The sequence below is a fragment of the Castor canadensis genome, chromosome 11 (assembly GCF_047511655.1).
Source record: "Castor canadensis chromosome 11, mCasCan1.hap1v2, whole genome shotgun sequence".
NCBI classification, from domain to species: domain Eukaryota; kingdom Metazoa; phylum Chordata; class Mammalia; order Rodentia; family Castoridae; genus Castor; species Castor canadensis.
Genome location: NC_133396.1, coordinates 46444096 through 46468681, shown reverse-complemented (window position 1 = coordinate 46468681; position 24586 = coordinate 46444096). Strand labels below are relative to the sequence as shown.

Below are 24586 nucleotides of genomic sequence, written 5' to 3'. Positions count from 1 at the left end.
AATGGTGAACCTTGCCAGGTGCAATAGCTCATGCGTGTAATCCAACTACTTGAGAAGTGGAGATGGGAGGATTACAGTTAAGGCTGGCCCAGGAATAAACACAAGACCATATTCGAAAAATAACTAAAGCAAAAAGTATTGGGGTATGGCTGAAGTGGTCAGGCACCTGCCTAGCCAGCACAAGATTTGTCGGTTCAAACACCAATACTATATATATATATATATATATATATATACCTCTTCATGAGATTGCCAGAAGCCAGGCACATGCCTATAATCCTAGTTACTTGGCTAGCTACTTGGGAAGCTGAGATCAGGAGGATCAAAGTTTGAGGCCAGCCCAGGCAAATAGTTTGGTAATCCCCATCTCCAAAATAACCAGAGCAAAATGGACTGGAAGTGTGGCTCAAGTAGTAGGAGCATGAGTTCAAAGCCCAATCCCACAAAAAAAAAAAAAAAAAAAGACTGCCAGAGAACAATTGCCAAAAACCTAGAACACTACCCACCCCATTCTGATTCATGAAGCCCTGGAGCTGGCTCTAGGACCTCCTGACTCCAGGAGTCCCCTTGTTTCTCTTCCACATACTCATCTTTCCCCTTCCTACAATTAGTACTTCACACACTCCAGCCCTGGCCTTGGTTGCAGGCCCCATCCTGCGCTGGGAGGGGTGAGTCCAGCAGTGATTGAGAGGCGGAAAAGGGAAGGGGATTGCTCTCCCTCCTCTTGGCCCCAGTCAGGATATGGCCGCTCTGGGCCCACCCTTGACCTGCTGAGTGGAAACAGGAAATATGTGAGACTTAGTGTGTACTAGGTCTCTGTGCCTGGCTCCACCACTGATAAGGGCCATTGTGTGACCACTGGGATGAGCTTGCTCTGGATAGATGTGCTTCCCAGAGGAAGGAAGTTTTACAGGCCTTTCCTGGGAGGGGGAAGCTGCAGGGAAGGAAGGGGTGCTCAGCGGAAGGTCTCTGCTATGGGCCATCAGTGTCAGCTTAGGCCCACAGGACAGCCACTCCTCCTATGCCAGCCTCTCCCTCTGGAAAAGTCTGTTTTCCCCTCCACTTCCCCATTCTCACTTCCTGTAAGGAATGGCTGGAGACTAGAGAGCTCAATCCCAGGCCAGGAAAGTGTCAGCTGTGATTTAGCAACAATAAAGATCGAAAAACAGGAACACTGGGGTGGGGTGGGGGGATCTGGGGGTACAGTTGAAAAGTAAGAAGTAAAGGGTTAGAGTGCACACCCAAAGAACCCAGAAATTAACCTCTCAAATGTTTGAGACTTCAGAAGGGTAGGACAAAGGCCTCCCCTCCTAACAGCACCTACCCATCATGGGCAGGCCTGGCATCTAAAACAAGGGGTAGTGCAGCAGTGGTACACACTTGCAATCCCAGAACTTGGGAGGCTGAGGCAGGAGAATTACTTGAGCCCAGAAATTCAAAACCATCATGGCATCATAGTTTAAAAAAAAAAAGGGGGGGGGGGACCCAGGAGACAGGTCTCACCTACTGCTCTGGAAGGCAGTCAAGTTGCAGAGACATGTAAGAGGGGCAGAGCCAACCTCTTGGCTTAGGGCAGGATGTGCTCTCTGGTTAGGGGAGTGGTCACTGGGTTCTCCCGCTGATACCAGAGTAGGCAGCAACAGTGGCTGAACCAAGGAACTACAGGGAGAACAGGAAAGGCCTCCTACCCTTTGACCTGGAGCCCAGGATCCCCCATGGGTGGCTGCATCAGCTCCTCTGGTTACCTGGGACAACAGGCATTTCCTCCATCCTTCAGCCCCTCCTCTTCCTGCCCCAACCCTCCAGCCAAGAGGCCTCCCAATCAGACCTGGAAGGCTCCAGCTGTGTCCTGAGGAGCTGGACCAGCCACATCCCCTGGGGCTGTAGTTAAAGCAAAACCAAGTGGCCGTCCCACAGAGATTCCGGGCTCCAGAGCGGCCAGAGCCAGTAGGCAGCCACGCAGCTTTTGCTCTAAGGCCAGAGTACTCAGCAGGCTGGCTTTCCACAGGGTGGAATGGCACTGCAAGTGGAGCTGATACCCACCGGGGAGATCATCCGCGTGGTTCATCCTTACAGACCATGCAAACTTGTAAGCCGGGATGCTGTGGGTTGGGAGGAAGGGTGGCAGTGTCTCCCCAGGGCCCGACAGCCCTTTCTGAAGCATATCCCTCAGGAAGGAGAGGATCAGTTAAGGATGGGTTCTGATCCTTGGTGATTGCAGAAACCTACTGGTCAAGTAGTAAGTGGACGGAAGGAGTAAAAAAGATTTTTCCAAGAGCGAATCTGGGTTTGAATCCCTCCTCCAGCTCCCTGAACCTTAATGGGCTGGGCTGTGAACTGAGAATAACAAGAAGGTGACAGGGCTGCTCTGAGGTAGGAGGACTAGTGCATTTGAAGTTCCAGACGCATGATACAATTAATACGTCCCCTTTCCCGCCAGGCCAGAGGAACTGGGACTGCCCGACTCAGAGCAAGGACCTTGGGCGGGGGAAGTGGGTAAAGGCATGGAGGTATTTAGAAATGGGGAAGAACTGCACGGGCTTAGCACTCTAGGGAAGGTCTGGTTTGCTCTAGGGATGCAAAGGGGCCATAGCGTGAGCAGGGAGAGCCCACCCACCCCACACTGCAAAGTGGGCCGGGTCTTCCACGGAGAAGGTTGTGCGCGCGCACGATGTGACTGTGAGGAGTGCGGAACCAACCTCGGCGGGCACGGGCCAGGGACCGGGCGAGGGCCGGAGGGGCGGGGCCGGAGGGCGCGCGCGCGCGCCTGAGACTGGGCCCTGCCCGGGATGACGACAGGCGGCGGCCCGGCCCCTGGCGGGCCCTGGGCGGGGAAGAGCGTGCCGGGGCCGCGGACTCCAGAGACGGCCACACCGCCCAGCCCGGCCCCCGCCCGCACACCCAAAGAGCCGAGCCGGTGCGTACGCGGGGCAGGGCGTGGGACAGGAAGCGGCCGCATGGCCTGGGGAGGCTCCGAACTGGGCCCGGAGATACGGTGGGTGGGAAAGGCGGGGATCTCTGGCCAGCTATCGCTGAGAGGATCCGCTTGGCCTGGCGGATGCTGGGTCTCAGAACCCGGAGGCGCTGGAATTCAGCCTGGTGGGGACTTACAGCACTGGCGGGTTACATTAGGGCGGAGAAGAGTGGCTGGTGTCGCAGGACCCAGGCACCCAGGGCGCCCTGCGGGCCCCTCCCGCAACCCTTACTGCTTCTGGATTCCGGAGAAGCCACCCGAGCCCCGCCCCTTCCCGTTCTCCACCCTCGGGGCCCAGCCGCGCCAGTGGCCCCTGTGTGCCTTGGCACGAGTAAGTGTGTCGGGTCGGGTGCTCAGATGAATGAAAGAATGAATGGCTCGCCCACCGCTTTATTCCGCCTTCCCCCTCAGCTTACACTACTGTGCTCTGAAATTCATTCATTCATGCAGGCGCCCACGAGGTGGTTATTAATCCCCGAACTGGGTGCCTACCTCAATGGTCGCCTGGGACGGGAGCTGTCTCCTGGGAGAGACTGACAAGGAAACAGTCGATTAGTACCTGATGCGATAAGAAGCTGTGTGTTGGCGGAAGTCAGGATAGGGTTCTGGAAGAGGTGATACCTGAGCTGAGTTGTCAGGGATGACCAAGAGTCCCCGAGGTGGGGAGGCAAAGTGTGCTGGACCAAGGAAGCTGTAGGTGCAAAGGCCCAGAAGCTGAGAGCCACATGTGTCTAGTGACTGGTGTCAGGGGTGCAAGCATCTCCTCCTGGTTGTGTGTAGTGGTAGAGGAGGCTTGGGGAAAGAAGGGACTGGAGAGGGCCATGCACAGGAATGCAAGGAGCATTAAGGTAAACTCAGGACAGGGGGCCTCCAGAAGTACATATGCAAAGACATCACGAAGCAGTGATTGTGGGTCTGTGTGTCATAAACCATCACTCCATTCATAGGAGATGTAAATTGTCAGATTTGCATTTGTAAATGCCACAGGTTACTATGGGAAAGTGGATTGGTGGGAGCAAGGCAGGGAAGCAAGCTAGGAGGCTGGTATCTTGGTCCAGGAGAGGCTCAGTGGTGGAGAAGCAAGAATGAGGGTTTAGCAGGTGGTGACTGCTTAGTGTGAGGAGTGGAAGGACGAGGGCAGGCCATTTAGTGCCAGATCATGATAACCAGCTGAAGGTGCCACCTTTTCTCTCCATGAAGGGCATTAAGCGAAGAGAGTAGGTTAGGGGCAAGGTGTTCTGTTTACTTTTGCTAAACCCCCAGGGAGAGTTCTTTGGCAGGCCAAAGTTCTGGAAAGTTCAGGCCATGGTTCTGGAACTAGAGTATACAGCCCTTGATTAGGCCCTGTGATGAAGCAATCAGGGTAGAGCCACTATGTTCTCCACCTTCTCCTCCCCATTCTTCCTCACCATCAGCTTCCCTAAAGCCTAGAACAGCCTGGACCCAGCCCTAAGATTTGTTTGATAAGTCTCAATTGTGCCAAGTGTGGTTCACACCTATAATCTCAGCACTCAGGAGTGGAGGGCAGGAGGATAGTGAGTTTGAGACCACCTTGAGCTACCTAAGAGACCCTGTCTCAAAACAAAACAATAGCCTGGCACCAGTGGCTCAGATCTGTAATCCTAATTACTGGGGAGGCTGAGATCAGGAAGATTTTGGTTCCAGGCCAGCCCAGGCAAATAGTTTGAGAGACCATCTCCAAAATAACCAGAGCAAAATGGACTTGGAGACGTCTCCTTTGCAGGCAGAAAGCCCCAAATTCAAACCCCAGTACCGCCAAAAAAAAAAAAAAAAGTAAGAGCACTTGCTCCATGCCCAGCATTGAGCTGCCAGTGAGACAGGCTGTGGTTGTCCTTCCCCTGCTCTAAGGCCTCAGTTTGGGAGTCCTTAGAGCAGACCCCCCAGATCTGCATGGCCCTGGACTGGGGGAACATTTGAAGGAGGCTGCCCACTGCTCTCCACTCCCAGAAGTCAGGCATGGAGGTGGTGTAGAGACAGCTGGCCCACACTGGCTAAAGGACACTGGCTGACCCAGGTCTGCCAATGGCCCCCATCCCCTGTGGTTCCAGTAAACTCCTCCCCGTAGGAGGACCCAGAGGGGTGCCTTTGAGAAATAAGTCACTTAGGAGCCATAGTTGCACCCCAGCCTGCAGCCAGTCATGTTCCCTAGTTGCCACTCTTAAGTCCTACACATCAATAGTCACACAACACCGACAGGGCCTTGTCCTGGATCACTGAGGAAGGTCACAACCTGCTAGGGTAGTCCTATTAACCTTCCAGAGGGGTCAGGGCAGCCCTGCAGTAGCGTTAGAATTCTCAGGTTTCCATACATCATTTTTTACAAGTCACTTCACCTACTCAGTCTCAGTTTTCCCGTGTAAAACGGAGTAATAATAAAGATCCCATATCTTGGCAGGGGACACTGAAGGGAGTAATATAAAAAAGCGCCAAGAACGCAGGAAGTGCTTAGCGCTGCAGCCTTGGTCGTGGTGTCTTCACACCCTCGATTCCCCACTTCCTTACCCCTTCTTGGGACTCACGCTTCGGTCCAGCGAGATGGACTGGCCAGTGGGGGTTGTCGGAGTGTGTGTGGGGGTCTGTGGCTCAAGCAGCAACGGTGACGCCCCCTTTTTTCGCCGCCGGGCGGTGGCTGCGGGGGCGCCAGCGGCATCTTGGGAATGCGGTTCTTCGGCTCGGGACTGGGGGAAGCCCGCCCGACCCCTCCCCACACGGATTCCCCTCATTCCAGCCGCTTGACGCGGCGGGGCGGGGCGGAGCGGGCACTGCGGCCGCGAAGCCCCGCCTCGCTCTCCAGCTCCTCCCCTCCGTCCCCGCCGCCCCGCGAGGAGAGCGAGCAGAGATTCTGGTGGCTCTCTCGACCCTTTTCCCCTCGGCTGGTTTTCCAAAACACTCCCACTTCTGGGTGGGCTGCAGGCTGGATCCTCTTCCCGCTGCCTTCTGGATTTTAAACAAGGGGGCACCGCTTCCTATCCCAGCATCCAGTCCTTTCGCCCCCTCCAAAGGGTCCCATGTCCCAGCTGGTGACCCCACGCAGAGTCCCCCGGGCCGCGGGGCTCAGGCCGGGCTGTTGTTCTTGAATTAATGAGCCTTCCCCGCGAGGCTGCAGCCCACACCTGCCGCAGCCTCACCCTCTCTCTCCCCAAGGGAGCCCGGGTCCTAGGGTGGGGCGCGCTGGGGCTTTGTGTCCTGGTTGTGCTTTTCCTCCCGTGGAAAGTCAGTGACCCCCTTTTGTGCCTCAGGTTCTTTATCTGCCAGGGAAGGGACAGTTAAAGCACTTGAGAACTCTGTAACTGACAGGCACGCCTGAGGGGCTTTCCCCACTAGATTAAGGGTGATGTGTCTGTCAAGCAAGTGTGGCGGAGAGAAGGAAGGGCTGAAGAGGGTCGTGGTGTTGATCCTGGTAAATGCCTTAGCCCTTTACCTCAGCAACCCTTCTGGCAAGTATTCGCTTCATTTCAAGGATGAAGGACAGGCTCTGAGTTGATCTGCTCACATACATAGTGCTAGGAAGAAAAAGCCAAGCCTCTCTCAAGCATTAGCCATCACCATCCTACCAGCCCTGGGATCTGAGCTACAGTCCGCACCGCTAGGCCAAAAAAAGCTGGTGCCTGCAGAGAGCCCAGCGAGGGTGAGGCTGCTGGGGGCGAGGTGGGGGCGAGGTTGGGGAGAGAGCGGGTGATCTGGGAGTGGAGGGATCCAGAGGAAAGGAGGAATGCAGAGAGAGGAGGAGCCCCTGGGAGACAGAGGCCCGAGTGGGATGTTCAGGCTGAAGAAGGGTATTGGTCGGATGCGGGTTTCCCAAGTGGGAAACTGAGGTCTCCATAGGAGCCAGGCAGGACACACTGCGCGAAGCAAGAGCACCCCTATGGCCATCCTGTCCCTAGGGTGTGTGCTCCTTGCGGATGAAGGGGCCCAAAGAGATTTCTTCCAGGGCCTAGTAGCCCAAATTTGTAATCCAGTTTTTGGGAGGCTGAAGCAGGAGGATCAGGAGTTCAAGACCAGACTGGGTCACATAGTGAGAAAATTGAAAAAAAAAAAATTATTGGCGTTTAAAGACTCGGTCGGCCCCCACAGAGTGTATACGGGGGTGGACAGTGTCCCTAACCGAGGCTCCGCCCGCCCAGGCGCGCCGGCCGGCCGTATTTGGACATTTCATTCTATTTTTAACTTTCCCGGGACTCGAGGTTGGTGTTGGGGGGAGGGAACTCCTGTTTCCTCTGGGACCCAAGGGCCTCAACCCTAGTCCCGCCGGGCCTGGCCGCGTAGTGTAGACACTAGCCCGGAAGTGAGTTCCGGGCCCGTGTAGACGCGGCGGCCGGGCGGGTTCCGGGCCCCACCCTGGAACTAACGTCGTCCCTCCTGGAAAACCTGACTCAGGCGGAGCACCGGCCCGACGGGGAGCCCCGCCCCCTCCCGCCGCCCCCGCCCCCCTCCGCCCCCTCTCCCGCCGCCCCAGCGCTCCTCTGCCCCAGCTCGGAGGTCTGCCCCGTAACCCCCACCCTGCCCCTGCCAGCTGGAGACGGACCCCGGAGGCCGGGCCGGAGCGGGGCGGACGAGGACCCAGTCCCGCGCTCCCCGGCCCGCGAGGGGGCGGTGCGGGGGGCGGGCCGACCCCTCCCTCGCTGACGCCGCCGCTGCTGCCGCCGAGCCCCGGACGGAGAGCGCGGGCAACGGAGCGGGGCGCCGGGCCGGCCCGGCAGGATGCGCTACCGGGCGTCGGTGAGCGGGGGTGGCGGGGGTCTCGGGCGTCCCTCCCTGACTCACGGCGCCGCCTTGGCCCCGCCAGGAAGCGGGCGCGGCCCAGGAATTTCGGGTGGAAAAACGTCTGGGAAAGTTGCAGGGGGAGGAGGCCAAGTTGGAGTTGGGCCCGGGGCGCTCGGACCCGGGGCCAGACGAGTAGCTCCTGTGGACAGCTGAGAGACCCCCTCACTCCTGGACGAAGGGGAGGGACTGCGGCCGTGTTTGGTAGCAGCTTGGTGCGGGATTGGAGTGTAGTGGTTGAGAGACAAGTCTGAGAGAGGGAGGCCCCAGGCCCTGAGGGGTGTCCCCCGCCAGAGATCTGGAGATCTGGGCCATCTGTGGTAAGAGGAAACCTGGTGACCTCTCTGGTCACCCACCTCCCTCCTCTTCTCTGACCCTTGGTGTCACTTTCCTAGCGCCTACAGACCCTCTTTGAAGAGGAATCTCAACTCTGGGTGTGGGCCTGTATGCCCCCCACCCTCCAGTGGCAGCTGGGCTTTCCCTGGTAAAATCCCCACCTCCTGAGTCCTAGTGCTGAGGAGGTGCCCAGCAGCTGGAGGGGAGGGAGTGGCCCCAGCCATGGGAAGGAAGGAGAGCCACCCCCTTCTGGAGTGGGTGTCAAGTCCAGCTGGGGCAGGAGACAACCTCCCCCACCCAACCCCCACCCCCACCCCCTGGGAAAACCCTCCCCTGCCCTGGGGAGCTCTTGCTTGGCCCTTAAACAACACTGTATCCCTGGAGATTTGGGAGGTGGGAACTGGAGAAGTGGCCTCACCTGTCTGTAAAATTCACTCTGAGCCATTTGTCCTCCAAAGCACCTGTCACACCTGGCCCCAGAGCTAAGAGACCTGAGGTCACCTGGTCTAACTCAACTCCTCCTCCCTGAGGAGGAAGCAACCCCAAGAAAGGAGGGGATTTGTCCAAGGTCAACATAGCATACTTTCTGCCATTCCAAGGAGTTCCTTCTCAAGACCCACCTTTCTCCACACAAAACCAGCGCCTCCCTGTGTTCCATGGCCTTGTTCCCAAATCCACTGGTCCTGGGTGCTGCTGTGAGTTGTGTGTAGGTCCCATGTGCCCCATGTAGCCTCTGCTCTGTGTGCCAGCATCCTGTGACCCTGGCCCTCTATACCTAACTTGTTCTGTGTCCACCTGCCCCTGCCTTCCACATCCTGCAGGCGTGGCCAGAGACGTGGCCTTACCTTACCTGCTGGCTCTGACCCTCTCCTGTGGCCATTCCTCATAGGCCCTGGGCAGTGACGGGGTGCGGGTGACCATGGAGAGCGCCCTGACTGCCCGTGACCGGGTGGGGGTGCAGGATTTCGTGCTGCTGGAAAACTTCACCAGTGAGGCCGCCTTCATCGAGAATCTGCGGCGGCGCTTCCGGGAGAACCTCATTTATGTAAGACCAAGCGGGGCACAGAAGCATGGCTGAGGGGAAAGGAAGCACCAGGAATGCCTAGGACAAACTTCTGACCTGCCTTCCCCTGACCTCCAGACGTACATCGGCCCTGTCCTGGTCTCTGTCAACCCCTACCGGGACCTACAGATTTACAGCCGACAGCATATGGAGCGCTACCGTGGTGTCAGCTTCTACGAAGTGCCTCCCCACCTGTGAGTGATTCCCCTCAGCTCCATGCAAGATGACCACACCCAACTGTCACTCTAAGATGCTCCCTGACCTCCTCCTCCGGTGAATCTCTGTTCACAACTGTGAGGAATCCCATGATTGCTCACCCTAGAGTTACCCTAGTCCTTACTAGACATGAATCTCTGAACTCCACCCAAGCAGAACCCCTAGCCCCACCCTACCACACACTCATGACTTATTCCTTCAACTCTATTTGGGCATAACCCCCCTCCAACCTTAGTAACCCTTTGGCCCCCACCTAGAAGGGCTTCCCAGCCCTACCTATGAGGGACCCAGCTTCCACATGGATGACTCCCCCCACCCCCATCTTCCACTGCACAGGATCTCCCTTGGTCCACACCCTTGAGGGACCCCAGCCCATCCTCCAGAGTATGCCCTACTCCCACTCAAAGGAACTCTAGTCAGATACAGGCATCGTCTGCCATCCTATCTGTGGGACTTTACCACCTGCAGTGGGGTCAGGCACCCCATGAATTCCCTGACAAGCTTCTGTCCCAGGTTTGCAGTAGCTGACACTGCATACCGAGCACTGCGCACAGAACGCCGAGACCAGGCAGTGATGATCTCTGGGGAGAGTGGGGCAGGCAAGACAGAGGCCACCAAGAGACTGCTGCAGTTCTATGCAGAGACCTGCCCAGCACCAGAGCGGGGTGGTGCTGTGCGGGACCGGCTGCTGCAGAGTAACCCTGTGCTGGAGGTGAGGTGCAGCAGCCTCTGAGGGGATGGGAGGGGAGGGCAGGGAGAGAATGCCAGGATCCCTCATACCCCCATCCACCCCTAGGCCTTTGGCAATGCCAAGACTCTCCGGAATGATAACTCCAGCCGATTTGGGAAGTACATGGATGTGCAGTTTGATTTCAAGGTACCTGTGGGTGGCTGGGACAGAGGGAGGGGTTTTCCATTTAGTGGGTTCAATATTTGCTTTGCAACTACTATGTGTCAGGTATTGTTCCAGGTGCTGTGGTACAGCAGTGAAACCAAACAGACAAAAATCCTGCCTCCTGGGGCAATAGATAATAAACAGAAAGAGAACAATTTAGGCATGGCAGAAAATAAAATGAGGTAAAGATGAGGGGCAATTGCAATTATTATTTATTTGCTTATTTATTTATTTTTTTGAGATAGAGTCTCGATATGTAGTGTAGGCTGGTCTCAAATTCACAGTCCTTCTGCCCAACCTTCTGAGTAGCTGGAATTACAGGCGTGAAACACCATGCCTGACTGCAATTTTAAATAAGGCAGATAGAGTAGGCCTCACTTCTCAGAGTGGCATTTCAGTAAAGGCTTGATGCGACAGATACATAGGGGAGAGAGCCAGGCATCGGGAATGACCAGGGCAAAGGCCTTGTGGTGGGAGGGTGCTTGGTGTTCAAGGACAAGGAGGCCAGAGTGGCTGGAGAACAGAGCAAGGGGCCAGGGAATGGGTGGGGTGGGGGTGCCAGATGGTGCAGGCCCTTCTGGGTTTTTGCAAGAACTTTTTTTGTTGGTACTAGGGATCAAACCCAGGGCCTCCCACATGATAAACACACAGTCTGTGACTGAACTGCACCCTCAGCTCTGCAAGAACTTTTTAAATATAAGTAGATGGAGGTTATTGGAGAGTTTTGAATAGAAGTGTGTCATGATCTAACTTTCCTATTGAAAAGGTCACTCTGGCTATTTGTTGGAAGTGATGGCAGGGGAACCAAGCCAAGCAGGGAAACCGGTTTGGAGGCTGATGTAATAATATAGGTGACATATTACAGTGGCTCAGATCAGTGTGGTGGCAGTGGAGGTGGCAAGCAATGGCATGAATTCTGGATGTTTTGAAGGTTAAGGTAGGAGGATTGGATGTCTGACTGGATGTAACAAGTAGAAGAAAAAGAGGCTTCAAGGAGAAGCCGGGTATGGTAGTATACATCCATAATCCCAGCACTCAGCAGGTAGAGGCAGGTGGATCTCAAGTTCAAGGCTAGCCTGGGCTTCACAGTGAGATCCTGTCAAAAAAAAAAAAAAAAAAAGGAGGGAGAAAAGAAGGAAGGAGGGAAGAAAAAGAGACTTCTAGGACTGAAAACTTCTTATCCTGAATAACTAGCAGGATGAATATACTGACCATGATGGGGAGAGCTAATTTGAGGATGGGAAAGTCGGGAGCTCAGTGTTAGGCCTATTAAGTTTGAGATGCCTTTCAGGTCCAAGTGAAGCTGTGAAGTAGATGGAATTGAATCTCCCTACTTCTTAGATGAAGAAACTGAGGCCAAAGGTGGTGATATGCTTGAGCCCACACAGCTAGTGGCAGAGCTGGAATTAGAACACAGGTCCGCAGGAGAGAAAGGAGAAAATGGGTTCTATTTCCCAATTCTACTGACCACAGGGTGCCCCTGTGGGTGGCCACATCCTCAGTTACCTTCTGGAGAAGTCCCGAGTGGTGCACCAGAATCATGGGGAGCGGAACTTCCATGTCTTCTACCAGCTGCTGGAAGGGGGCGAGGAGGAGACGCTGCGCAGGCTGGGCTTGGAACGGAACCCCCAGAGCTACCTGTACCTGGTGAAGGTGAATGGCTGGCAGGCAGAGCAAGAGCCACCCCAGGACAAAGTGCCAGGGTTGGCAACCCAGCTATGTCTTTTCTTCAGGGCCAGTGTGCCAAGGTCTCTTCCATCAATGACAAGAGTGACTGGAAGGTTGTCAGGAAGGCACTGACAGTCATTGACTTCACTGAGGATGAAGTGGAGGTGACGGTTCTTCTGGGGACCTTCCTCTTACCCCTTCACCTCCCAATGCTTTGCCACCTTTTTGCTGCTCCATCTGATCATCTAGTTGCCCTCATGGGGTTCCCTGCTCCCCCACCTCCATGCTCACCTGCCTGCTCCCTCAGGACCTGCTGAGCATCGTGGCCAGCGTCCTGCATTTGGGCAACATCCACTTTGCTGCTGATGAGGAGAGCAATGCCCAGGTCACCACCGAGAACCAGCTCAAGTATCTGACTAGGGTGAGTTGTTGAGCAGAGGGCAAGGAGAGGGACAGTTGGGGCAAGAAGGCATTGCACCTTCACTATGGCCACCATCTCCATCCCCACTCAGCTCCTTGGTGTGGAAGGCTCTACCTTGCGGGAAGCCCTGACACATAGGAAGATCATTGCCAAAGGAGAAGAGGTAAGGCCTAGCCTTTGCCAGAGGAGAGGGAGGTGCAGGTGGTCCAAGGTAGCCCCTTCCCATCATCCCCTTCCCCTCACCTGCTCATTGACCTTCTCAGTACTGCTGGAGGAACAGTGCTGCTGAGGACACACAGGGAGAAGGTAACAGAGTCAGGCTGGACCAAGCCTCTTACCTTCAGGAATGAGGCCTCTTCCTATCCACCTTCCCTCTGATGTGGCTACTCCATCCTCTCCTGGTGTCCCCATACTGCAAACACACACTAACCATCAGGCACACTGGAGCTAGGAGGGCAGGCTGATGAGAGCTTCCTGTCCTCTGCCTGAGTCTGAAGAGGAGATGGGATGGAAGGGGGTCTGTGGCATTTATTATGTCTCACCCTGCCTAACAGCTCCTTAGCCCACTGAACCTGGAACAGGCCGCATATGCACGGGACGCTCTTGCCAAGGCTGTGTACAGTCGCACTTTCACCTGGCTAGTCAGGAAGATCAATAGGTCACTGGCTTCCAAGGTGAGTGCTCTGTCCATGCCGCTTACAAGGCAGATAGAGAGGGTAATCATGGAGGCTGGGGCCCAGAGCTGCGGTGGCAGACATCGGGACCCATGCTTTTGATTGAATGACTGGTCCTAGGATGCTGAGAGCCCCAGCTGGAGAAGCACCACAGTTCTTGGACTCCTGGACATTTATGGCTTTGAAGTGTTCCAGCATAACAGGTCAGCACCTCCCTTAGCCCTTGCTGGCATCTCCTTATGCCTCCCCTATCCTGTCCCCCTCCCCTGTCTCCTGCCTGTCATTCCTACCCTATACTTCCACCAGCCAGCTTGGGTCTGCTCTGCATCTCTTACCCCAGCTACTCTGGGGCCTGGTCCTGACCTTCTCCCACCCCGGCCATGCCTCTTGGCACTACTGTCGGTTCTGTTTCCCCTCAGCTTCGAGCAGTTCTGCATCAACTACTGCAATGAGAAGCTTCAGCAGCTCTTCATCGAGCTGACACTAAAGTCGGAACAGGAGGAGTATGAGGCAGAAGGCATTGCGGTCTGTGCGAGCCTGGGTGCCTTGGCACTGTGGGAAGTGGGGGATGGGCTTCCAGGAGAGGGTGTGGACCCCATGATGATGTCCTTCTTCCCCTTCCCGGCAGTGGGAGCCCGTCCAGTATTTCGACAATAAGATCATCTGTGACCTTGTGGAGGAGAAGTTCAAGGGTGTCATCTCCATCCTGGTGGGTCTCCTGCTCCTCCGGGCCTCATGTTGGGGGTCAGCTGGGAAGCCATCCTCCTCTTTTCTTTCCAGGCTAGGCCAGGCATGGGTCTGGTGAGGTTCTGACCCAGTCTAGAAGCTCCAGACTGCCTATGCTTTGTCCTTTTCTCCTGGATTTGTGTCCTGGAAGTGTCTGTGCTCTCCAGCCCCTCCCCAGTATACCTCTTACCTTGTGCCCTGTCCCTCAGGATGAGGAGTGTCTGCGTCCTGGGGAGGCCACTGACCTGACCTTCCTAGAGAAGCTAGAGGACACTGTCAAGCTTCATCCTCACTTCCTGACGTGAGTTGGGCTGCTGGGGCAAGGACTCACTTGGCGCAAAGCCTGTGGAAGGCTGGGGTCCGTCTTCAGTGGTAAATATCAGCCATAGGGTAGGGAGTTGGGTTGTTCAATGCTCGAGTACTTGCCTAGCATGCACAAGGCCCCAGTTGGATCCTACCACCAAAACCAAAACAAGCAAACATAAAAACCCCACCAGCCACAAGGAGATCACCAGGGAAAGTGCCAAGTTAGGGACAGTTGCACGAAGCCACCACCTCTGGAACATGGCTTCCTCCTTATTCTTTTTTGAGAACAAAACTTTCTAAGATTTCTTTTTTTAAGGTTTTTTATTTGAAAATTGCTTTTTATTTAAGGAATCTCCCTGAAGTGGGGAGGGGTAGAAACAGAAACAAGTACCTCTGTCCCAGAGAGTCCTGCATAGTTCTTTTGTTTGTTTGTTTGGTGGAACTGGGGTTTGAACTCAGGGCTTCATGTTTGTAAAGCAGGCACTCTACTGCTTGAGCCACACCTCCAGTCATTTTGCTTTGGTTATATTTTGGAGATGTGGTCTTCGAACTGTTTGCCTGGGCTGGCCTCGAATTGTGTATGATCCTTTCGATCTCAACCTCCTAAGTAGTTAGGATTACAAATGTGAGCTACCGGCACCTGGCTGAGTCCTGCATACTTTGTACACATTGTCCTCTAACCACAGGGACCCTTTAAAGAGGTGTCTGGTGTTTTCTCCATTTTACTGATACTAGGAGAAGTGAAGCCATTTGCCCAAGGTTATCTAGATTGTAGAGCTGGGACTCAGGCCCAGGGCTGTCGAATGCCAAAGCACTGAGCATTGTTTGCTTAATATTATATTAAAAGCTTGTTTCTGATTTTAAAAATAATAACATTGCTCATTAGAGAAAAGTTGGAATGTGTGCAAAAGCCTCTGTGACCCTGTCACCCAGAGGTCATAATTGTTAACAATTCCAGGCATTTCCTTCCTGCCTTTTTCTATACATTTTTTTTCCATAGTTGAGTACTTTATTGTGTATAAGGCTCAGGGAAATGCTATATCCTGAGTATTTTCCTGCATCATCAAATAGAAAAATTTCCTCAAAGTTCTTCCTCACGGCTTTAACCCATGACTCTCACCCAGCCTCAGGGGGCCCCTGGCCAGCCTCCAGGGTTGTTTTTGTTTTTGTGGAACTGGGGATCAAACCCAGGGCCTCATGTATACTAGGCAAATATTTTATCTCTGAGCTACACCCCAGTCCCGGCCTTAGCCTCCAGGTTTCTGCTGGAAAAACAAGGCTACCTCTGACATCTTTGTGCCTTAAATCTTTATGTGTATTTCTAGTTAGTTGCTTAGAATAGTTTTTAAAAGTAGAAAATGGGCTAAAGGGTATAAACATGCTCAAGATTTAAGTAATCTCTTGGGGCAAATTCCATTCTGAAAATGCAGTGGACAGCTCACCACCCTCTGAGCAGAGTCATGCAGCAGCCAGAGGTAATGAAAATTGCGCTCTGCCCAGAGGGCCTGGCAGTCTGAGGCCAAAGTTCCACTCCTCAGTCCTGGTGCTGTGTGACCCTGGGCAAGGCTCTCAACCTTCCTGAGCCTCAGTGATCTCTGTGCAGTGGGGGGTTGATGGCCTTGCCCTTCTGCCATATGGCACATGGATTGGTGGGATAGCCCAGGAGTTTCGCTGCTCCTTATCAGATGGCTCTTTACTTTTTTTCTTTCTTTCTTTTTCTTTTTTTTGGTGGTACTGGGGTTCGAACTACTAGATGGCTCTTGAGATCTCTTCAACAAGCAGGGGCATGCCTCAGATCAACAATCTATAGCTTCCTGTCCTTGTCACCTCCAGGCACAAGCTGGCTGACCAGCGGACCAGGAAATCTCTGGGCCGTGGGGAGTTCCGCCTTCTGCACTATGCCGGGGAGGTGACCTACAGTGTAACTGGTGAGGATCCTGAGGCTAGTCCCTGTGGGGCGGGGAGGGAGGCTCGCTCTCACTTCACATCTGCTCTCCCCTCCCAGGGTTTCTGGATAAAAACAATGACCTTCTCTTCCGGAACCTGAAGGAGGTGAGGAAGGGAAAGGGACTGTTGGGGGCAGATAGTCCCCAGCTCTTATATTCACCTCTACCCAGGAATCTGCCCCTTCTGTCCCTTTTGTCCCTTCTGTCCCTTCTGTCCCTTGCTCCACTCTGATCCCCTGCTCTGCCTCACAGACCATGTGCAGCTCGAAGAATCCCATTATGAGCCAGTGCTTTGACCGGAGCGAGCTCAGTGACAAGAAGCGGCCAGAAACGGTTCGGAGGCTCTGAGGCCAAGGGGCTGTGTGTGTACCTGAGCATGGATGAGTGCTTGGGAGTTGGCAGTGTGCATGTGGGCGCATTTGTTGATGCCTCTGTGCACATCCATTGTGTCTGGAGGAGGCTACTCACAGGAGCATCTTTGCTTATGTCCAAGTGTGTACATGTGTACGTGCCTGTCTCTAGGTCTGTGTGAGTATCCTAGTACCTACATCTGTCTATGAGTGCTTCTGTATGTCTACCTACTGAGTAGACAAAAGTTTAACAAAAGTTAAATAGGGGCTCTCACCACAATGGGGGGATGGGGCTCTCTATGGAAGCTTAGTCAAGGGAGCAGACAGCTGTTTGAGGGTGTGGAGAAGACTCCCCGGAAGAGGACCCATTTGAGATAAGTTGAGAATGAGTAAGTGGTTGTTGTCAGATAGACCTGTGGGAGGGAAATGTAGGCAGCAAGAGAGCTCAACACATACATAGGCCAAAAAAGGCCAGGAGGTTGGCAAAAGAGTGACATCATGACATAGAGGTGCTAGGAAACACAGGTGTAGCCAGTGGTGCCAAATGCAGGGCATAGGTGTGACTGTTGGGCTGAGCAAGAGGGAATCAGCATGGCCCCAGGTCAGGAGGGAGGTAGAAGCCAGAGTGCTGCAAGGCTGAGATATGCTGCCAGGGAGGGCACAGAGGCATTGTGTGTGTCCCCAACCCCACCTTTGCTTCTGTCTGCCCTGCCCTCTCCCTGAGCACCCTCCCATGGTTCTTCAAACACCCCCCCACACACACACACACACAATCTCCCTCATCCAGCCACTGGATGTTACTCCTTCCCCTCGGCCCCTTCTCTGTAATATTACTGCACGTCAGTCCTTGTTACTGTTCCCCTAAGTTAGCCAGCCTTCTGGCTGATTTCCCCTCTGCCCTTACTGATCCACCTTCCACATAGCTGCTGTAGAGAATTCCAAAATGCAAGCCGGGCACTGGTGGCTCATGCCTGTAATCCTAGCTACTCAGGAAGTGGAGATCAGGAGGATCACAATTCAAACCCAGCCAGGGCAAATAGTTCATGAAACCCCCTCTCAAAAAAACAATCACAAAAAAGGGCTGGTGGAGTGGTTCAAGTTGTAGGCCCTGGGCTCAAGCCCCAGTATCACAAAAAAAAAAAAAAAATGCAGATCTCTTTGTCACTCTCTCATTCCAAGTTCTTATTGGCTCGCTGTCTCTCCCAGATAAAATTTATGTATAGAAATATCACAATGAAAACCCTATGTACAATTGATACACACTTTAAAAAAAACTAAGATAACCAAAAAAACAAAATCTAATCCTCCCCTTCTCGCTGTGTGTCTCTATGATACTGCCTCTGCCTGCCTGTCTAACCCCACTGTTTACTCCCCACTTGGATCCTTGTACACTTTTAGCTCCCTGTGTTAGATCTTTGCTCAGCCTGTACTGCTTTTCTCTCCTCCCTTACTGCCATCTCCTCCTTATCCTTTCAATCTCCCTTTAAAGTCATTTTCAGATCTTTCCTGATGCCCTTTACCCCCACAGACCAGTTAGTTGTCTCTTCTTGGTGCTCGCGGATCCCCCAGGCATACGACCACAAAAGATTGCTAATCTTTGCTAAGGAATCTGCTTCTCCAATAAGCCTGAGATCCTTGAAGGTCCTGCAGAGCAGTGTACAAAGATAATGGTTGAATGCATGGGTCTGGGGCCCTCTATTTAGAATGTAGCCTGAGAGGATGAGATTGCCAGGAGAGCTGAGCAGGATTTTTTGGCTGGAGCTTTGTTCCTAAACTGAGGTATCTTGCTCAGTCAGAGGGATGTTGGGTAGTCTGGCCCCTTCCTCTATTGTGAGGGAAAGGTGGGAGGAAGTAAGAACCAAGCAGAGAGATGGGGTCAGTGCAGGGGGGTACATTCAGGTGTCAGAAGCCTTTGTCCAGCTCTAACCAACCTTTCCTGCCCTCTTGGCTCACCAGGTGGCCACCCAGTTCAAGATGAGCCTTCTGCAGCTAGTGGAGATCCTGAAGTCTAAGGAGCCCGCCTACATCCGCTGCATCAAGCCTAATGATGCCAAACAGCCTGGTAGGTCCCCTCCTGTCTTGTGAGACTGCAGGGCTGGGCCTCCACTACAGTGGTGACGGGTGGCCTGTCAGTGAGAGCCTAACCACCCTGTTACCCTTCTTCAGGCCGTTTTGATGAGGTGTTGATCCGGCACCAGGTGAAGTACCTGGGGCTGATGGAGAACCTGCGTGTGCGTAGAGCTGGCTTCGCCTATCGTCGAAAATACGAGGCTTTCCTGCAGAGGTGGGGTGGGGCCAGATCACCCAGGGAAGGGACAGGACATTGGGAAACTCCGGAGTCCCATGAGGGAAGATGGGTATTCACCACCTCATTTTAGAGACTTGAGCTGTGTGGGACCTAGCCGGGGACCCCTTCATGCTGCAGGCCTAATGTCAATCTTGGAAGAGTACACCAGGCACCCCCCAAGCCCTGATCTCCTGGAGCCCCTGGGTCTATGAGGAGCACATCTACCAGAGATAGCACAAGGTTGGGGGAGGAGGTGCAATTCTTGAGGAGATCAGAGAGGCTGGAGCAGTTTTGTAGTTATTCAGAGTGACAGGCCTAGGAAATGAATCAGGGTTTGAATTCTGTCTATCCCTCGATGTATCCCTTGGCTTTAGGCAGATGAGAATACCTCAGTTTCCTTATCTTTAGAACAGGGACTCCCAGGCCTCTGTGAGCTGTGAACAAATCGGTGGGAGTACCAAGCAGGTGCCCAGGGAAAGTTGATGGGGTCTCCCAGAGGGAGAGCATTTGCTATGGTGTAGCCAGGTACATTCTTGCTTCTCCTATCCCCAGGTACAAGTCACTGTGCCCAGAGACGTGGCCCACATGGGCAGGACGGCCCCAGGATGGGGTGGCTGTGCTGGTCAGACACCTTGGCTACAAGCCTGAAGAGTACAAGATGGGCAGGTGAGTGGTACCTATGCCTGATATCTGGGGGACATAGAGCATGGCAACCAGAGGCTGATCACTGCCACCCTCCCAGGACCAAGATCTTCATCCGCTTCCCCAAGACCCTGTTTGCCACAGAGGATGCCTTGGAGGTCCGGCGGCAGAGCCTGGGTGAGAGAGAGGCCCACTCTTCCTATCCTAGGGGGTCCTTTCTCAGGAACAGGGAAGAAGTCACTGCATTTGGGGTCCTTTTCCAGGAAGTCCTCCCACCCACATTCAGCTGGGCCTTCCCAACTTTAGTGCAGCACCTGCCTGCCAACTGGACTGGCCTCTGGCTACTGACTGGAGCCTGTTCCCACATTCATCTGCTCCTTCATTTACACAACTCATGCGTCCTCTCACAATAGCTTGTTCAGCCACTTCCTTATTCATGTCACTGACCTCTCCAGGCCCCCAGCTGGTGGCCCTGAGCTTTAGCCAATTGACTTTGTTTCCCAACCACAGCCACAAAGATCCAGGCTGCCTGGAGAGGCTTTCACTGGCGGCAGAAATTTCTTCGGGTGAAGCAATCAGGTTTGGGGGCCCAGGGGTTTTTGGAGGGATGGGGTATGGGGTTATATCGGGCCACTGTGGTGAGGAGATAGAATTCAGCTACCTGTGGTCTTCACAGCCATTTGTATTCAGTCATGGTGGCGTGGAACACTGGGTCGGAGGAAGGCAGCCAAGAGGAAGCAGGCAGCACAGACCATCCGACGGTGAGTGTTGGGATACCGTGAGGGGGCTGCCGAGGAAGGTGTGTATGGGGGTCCATTGCCAGGCTTCTTACCCCAGCCCTCTCTGGCATGCTTTCCATAGGCTCATCCATGGCTTCATTCTGCGCCATGCACCCCGTTGCCCTGAGAATGCCTTCTTCCTGGATCATGTGCGCACCTCATTTTTGCTTAATCTGCGGCGGCAGCTGCCCCAGAATGTCCTGGACACCTCCTGGCCCACGCCCCCACCTGCCCTGCGAGAGGTCTGTGGGTCTTCCCTGCTGAGTTAGGGTCCATCAAAGCGCTCTTTACAGGGGCCTGATTATCATGTGGCCAGGGAACAGTGAGGGAGGACTCATTAGGGAGAAGTAGAGTTGGGCCATGAAAAATTAGTTCCCTGGAGAAACAGGGATTTAAAATTTTCTTTAATTTTAAAAATGAATTCTCTGGAGAGAAACCATCAGGACCAGACTGAAGGGGTAATACGTATACAAAGGCCAGTGGTAGGCATACATTGCATGTCTTCAGAGGGAAGGAGGCCAGGCTGGGTAGGTCCTTTGAACTCACTCTTCCCTACAGGCCTCAGAGCTTCTACGGGAGTTGTGCATGAAGAACATGGTGTGGAAGTACTGCCGGAGCATCAGCCCTGAGTGGAAGCAGCAGGTGTGGGGAGCAGGAGGCAGCAAGGACTAGGCAGTGGGGTCTGGGAGCAGCAGGCATCACAACGAAGAGTACTGGGATGGGGAATCATTTTATCCCAATCTACCCTGCAATCTCAAATGGATCCCAGGTCCTTATTGGGCCTCATGTAGGAAGTAGAGGCAAGAGTAGATTTTGGATGGCAAATAAGGTTGGTCTGTGGGCAAACTCCATTTGTTTGTTAGAGACTACACAGAGATCCATGTTAAGAAGGCTGCAGCTTTACTCTGGTCAATTGGTAATGTGGTTACAGAGACAGACATTGGTGGTAGATGATGTGCCTTATAATTTGCCAGCAGAATTTGCCAACAGAGTATTGGATGATGATGATGATGAAGAACCCACCCAGCTCAGATAATCTTAGTATCTTTGAATATTAGCAATCAGCTACCTATAAGATCCCAAGCCAGAATTGAATCTTGGGGGCTTCAGGTTCTGATAGGGAATCATTCCCAAAGACAGGGCTGGAACATGACAGTGCTGTCATGACCCTTCTGAGGAGCTTTCAGCCTTGGTTGATCAGGGCAAAGGGTAAGGGAAGGGAAAGGCCGATAGGATGATTGGTGGCAGGGCTCAGCCTCCTGGTGTTGGGACCAAAAAGCAGAAGAGGGAGGGACTGGGCCTGTCTCCTTTCATGGTCCCAATCCCTTATGGCACCCACAGACACACACTTCCCTTGTCTCCTCAGCTGCAGCAAAAGGCTGTGGCTAGTGAGATCTTTAAGGGCAAGAAGGATAATTACCCCCAGAGCGTCCCCAGACTTTTCATCAGCACGCGGCTTGGTGAGTCCCTGATTTTCCAGCTCTCAAACATTCCGTCTACATCCTGTTCCCCTCTTAACCTTGTCTGACTTCTTTTCCCTAATCTGGATTGCAGGCACAGACGAGATCAGCCCCAAAGTGCTGCAGGCACTAGGCTCTGAGCCCATCCAGGTAAGACCCCAGCTACAGCCCCTAGTCCAGCTCAGTCCTGCCCAAGGGTGGATCAGGGCACAGGCAGACAATAAGGAGATGACTCCTGGAAACCCTCAGCCTGCCCCACACTCTGCCCTGTGTCTCCAGTATGCCGTGCCAGTGGTGAAATATGACCGCAAAGGCTATAAGCCTCGTTCCCGGCAGCTACTGCTTACACCGAATGCCGTGGTCATTGTGGAGGACGCTAAAGTCAAGCAGAGGATTGATTACGCCAACCTGACAGGTCAGCCAGAGTCCGGACTTCTAGAGAGGACCCCTGCTGTGACCCTTGATCCCTGACCTCTGCCCTTCTCCCTCAGGAATCTCTGTCAGCAGCCTGAGTGACAGCCTGTTTGTGCTTCATGTGCAGCGTGAGGACAATAAGCAGAAGGTGCCCCTTTAAGGCTGAGGAGGTGGAGGGAGTCCTCTGGCTCTGAGCTGGGCTTGACCTCTCCTTCCACCTGGCCCCCCAGGGAGATGTGGTGCTGCAGAGTGACCACGTGATTGAGACACTGACCAAGACTGCCCTCAGCGCCGATCGAGTGAACAATATCAACATCAACCAGGGCAGGTGAGACAGGTGGTGAGTGGGCTATCTGTACCTGGGCACAGGGCAGGGCCCCACCGTAGGGGGTCTGTCTCTGTGAAAAAGTCCTCATGTGCTTCCTTCCCTCCAGCATTACATTTGCAGGGGGTCCTGGCAGGGATGGCATCATCGACTTTACACCTGGCTCAGAGCTGCTTATAACCAAAGCCAAGAATGGGCACCTGGCTGTGGTAAGTGGGGCCTGCTTCCCTGGGGAGAGTCCAAGAGCTATGGTAGAGCCTCCAATTGCCAAGCCTTCCTGGATAGTACTTGGCAGAGCCTGGGCACCTCATTCACATCCTTAATCCAAAAGGCACCATACTACCCTCTTCATCCAGTTGCCCACTCACAGGGGCCAGAGAAGGGCTGATTGAGTTCCCATGATGCAGAGGGTCATAAAGATGGCAGCATGGGGATGTGGGGAAAATCTGGAGGGATAGGCAGGATGCTAGATGGGAGGAAAAGCTCACTCTGACCAGGGCAGCAGTTAATCCTATGAGAGTAGGACCAAAGTCTCCAAGACCAATGCCTCTAGGAACAGACTAGCACCCCCACATCCCCCTCAACCCCCCCACTACTGCCTTCCTTTAATCCAGACCTACAGATACCCAGAGCACCTGCTGCCTGCTTCCCAGTCACCACTTGGGTTTCTCCCCCTGCCCCACAGGTGGCCCCACGGCTGAATTCTCGGTGATAAAGGCACCCACTGGCCCCCTCCTGACTCCCAATGCTTTGCTTATCCCCTCCACCTCTCCCAGTTACCAAAGACTCGAGCTTCTAAACAGGGACCCAGGGACACCTCAAAGCCCACCTGCAAACTCTTGCCTCCTGCTTACTCCTCTCTTGAGTGGACTGCAGGGGCCAGGGAGCTACCCCAGGAGTGGGCCAGGCTGAGCCACAGCAATAGGAAAGCGGGGCCAGAGCAAGTCACACCAGCCCCACTGCTGATGCCAAATATATGAGGGAAGGGAATTTTTGCTGAGGTTTTCTCTGAGATTTTTTGATGCTTTATAGGAAACTATTTTTTAAAAAAAGCCATTTTCCTACCCAAGACACACTGGATGTGTTTTCCTTGACACAAACAGGACAAGGAATGTAGCCAAGACGTTGGGTGGGCTGGGCGGTGGGGCCATCTTCCCTGGCCAGGCCGCCTCTCCTTTTTCCCTTGACACCTTGTCTGTCCTGCCCACTTGCACCTTTTGCAGCCCACTCTGACCTCCACCTGGGGGCTGAGACCACTCCTGCCCATCCCTACCTTCCTGCCTTAAGAATGTCCTTTTATGGACTGGGGGTATAGCCCAGTGGTAAAAACTGTGCTTAGCATGTGTGAGCCCCTGGTTTCAATCCCCAGCATCAAAAGAAAAAAAAAAAATGTCCTTTTAATATTATTGTCCCAGTCTGAGGGCATCCCAGAGTGGGAAAAGAAGTCTTAGACATAGAATTTAGAAAACTCAGAGAAATTGTCTAGTCCAGCCCTCTGGGGTTACAGAGCTGAAGACGGAGGCCCAGGAAAGGGAAAGGGTCTTGCCCAGGGTCATACAGCAGGTTGGGACAAAGTTGGGCATGAAGCCCTGACCTTAGCACACCTCACTGCCTCTCCCATGGTCAAGGAGCCCCATAAAACATAGGTTATGTCTTAAGTGTGCACCTGGCTCCCTGACCAGCAATCCCCCTTGGGGGCCAGCAGGTAGGAGGACCTCTTCTGCCTAAGTCCATGCCTTAGGACAACCACCTCCTTACACACACTTTGAACCTAGTTCAAGGGTATATAGGGCTTTGACTAGTTCCTGGCCCCTCTGTGGCCTGGGAATGTGGGGAATGGGCTGGCCTTGGAGGAGCTGCAGGGGCATCACCTCTTTCTGCTGCTTCCCCTCTACCCCAGAGAGCCTGGGGGCCACCCAGCTGCCCCTGTGCCCTTTGGTGGTCTCAGCCCACCGCTAGCACTTCTGCAATCCAGAGAAACACTAAATAAAGCAATATGTGTTTGCCAACATGGTCTCCTTGTGAATATTTGGAAAGGAAGAGGGCACTAAAAGGCAACCAGGGGCCTTATACTGCAGATTTTGTCTTGTTCCCAGAAAGGGACAGGCTCCCTCCCTCAGGGCAAGAGTGAGAGTGACCAGTGACTGCACTCTGGGTGTCCTCTTCCATTGACTGTTCACCCAAGGCTGCTCAGCATGACCCAGTGCTCTGGGTTGGAGGCAGATAAGCATCATGCACCGTGCTTGCCCACACGGCCTTCGTTTCTGCTGGAATGCAGCCCAGCGTGGGCAGTGCAGGTACTAAGAACACATTGATAAGAGA

At 53.9% G+C, this 24586-nt stretch overlaps 1 protein-coding gene across 4 annotated transcripts; it reads left to right on the top strand.

Annotated features, from left to right (window-relative positions):
- Nucleotides 1–1807: 1807 nt before the first annotated feature.
- Nucleotides 1808–24273, top strand: Myo1c (myosin IC). 4 transcript variants are annotated; one of them, XM_020157918.2, is made up of 32 exons: nt 1808–2089; nt 8982–9137; nt 9234–9349; nt 9885–10083; nt 10168–10248; nt 11740–11919; nt 12000–12098; nt 12242–12355; nt 12447–12518; nt 12910–13029; nt 13150–13232; nt 13449–13554; nt 13658–13738; nt 13965–14056; nt 15895–15989; nt 16067–16113; nt 16260–16340; nt 18314–18419; nt 18524–18641; nt 19197–19310; nt 19387–19463; nt 19797–19865; nt 19963–20047; nt 20148–20307; nt 20624–20707; nt 21432–21525; nt 21620–21675; nt 21805–21940; nt 22017–22087; nt 22170–22267; nt 22374–22473; nt 22950–24273. In XM_020157918.2, the coding sequence occupies exons 1-32, from the start codon at nt 2015–2017 to the stop codon at nt 22974–22976; spliced, it is 3192 nt and encodes a 1063-aa protein (XP_020013507.2). In that variant the 5' UTR covers nt 1808–2014; the 3' UTR covers nt 22977–24273. The 4 variants fall into 4 exon arrangements, with proteins under 4 accessions (XP_020013507.2, XP_020013511.2, XP_020013510.2 ...); XM_020157922.2 differs by lacking the exon at nt 1808–2089 and adding an exon at nt 2790–2917; XM_020157921.2 differs by lacking the exon at nt 1808–2089 and adding an exon at nt 7458–7714.
- The last annotated feature ends 313 nt before the right edge of the window (nt 24274–24586 follow it).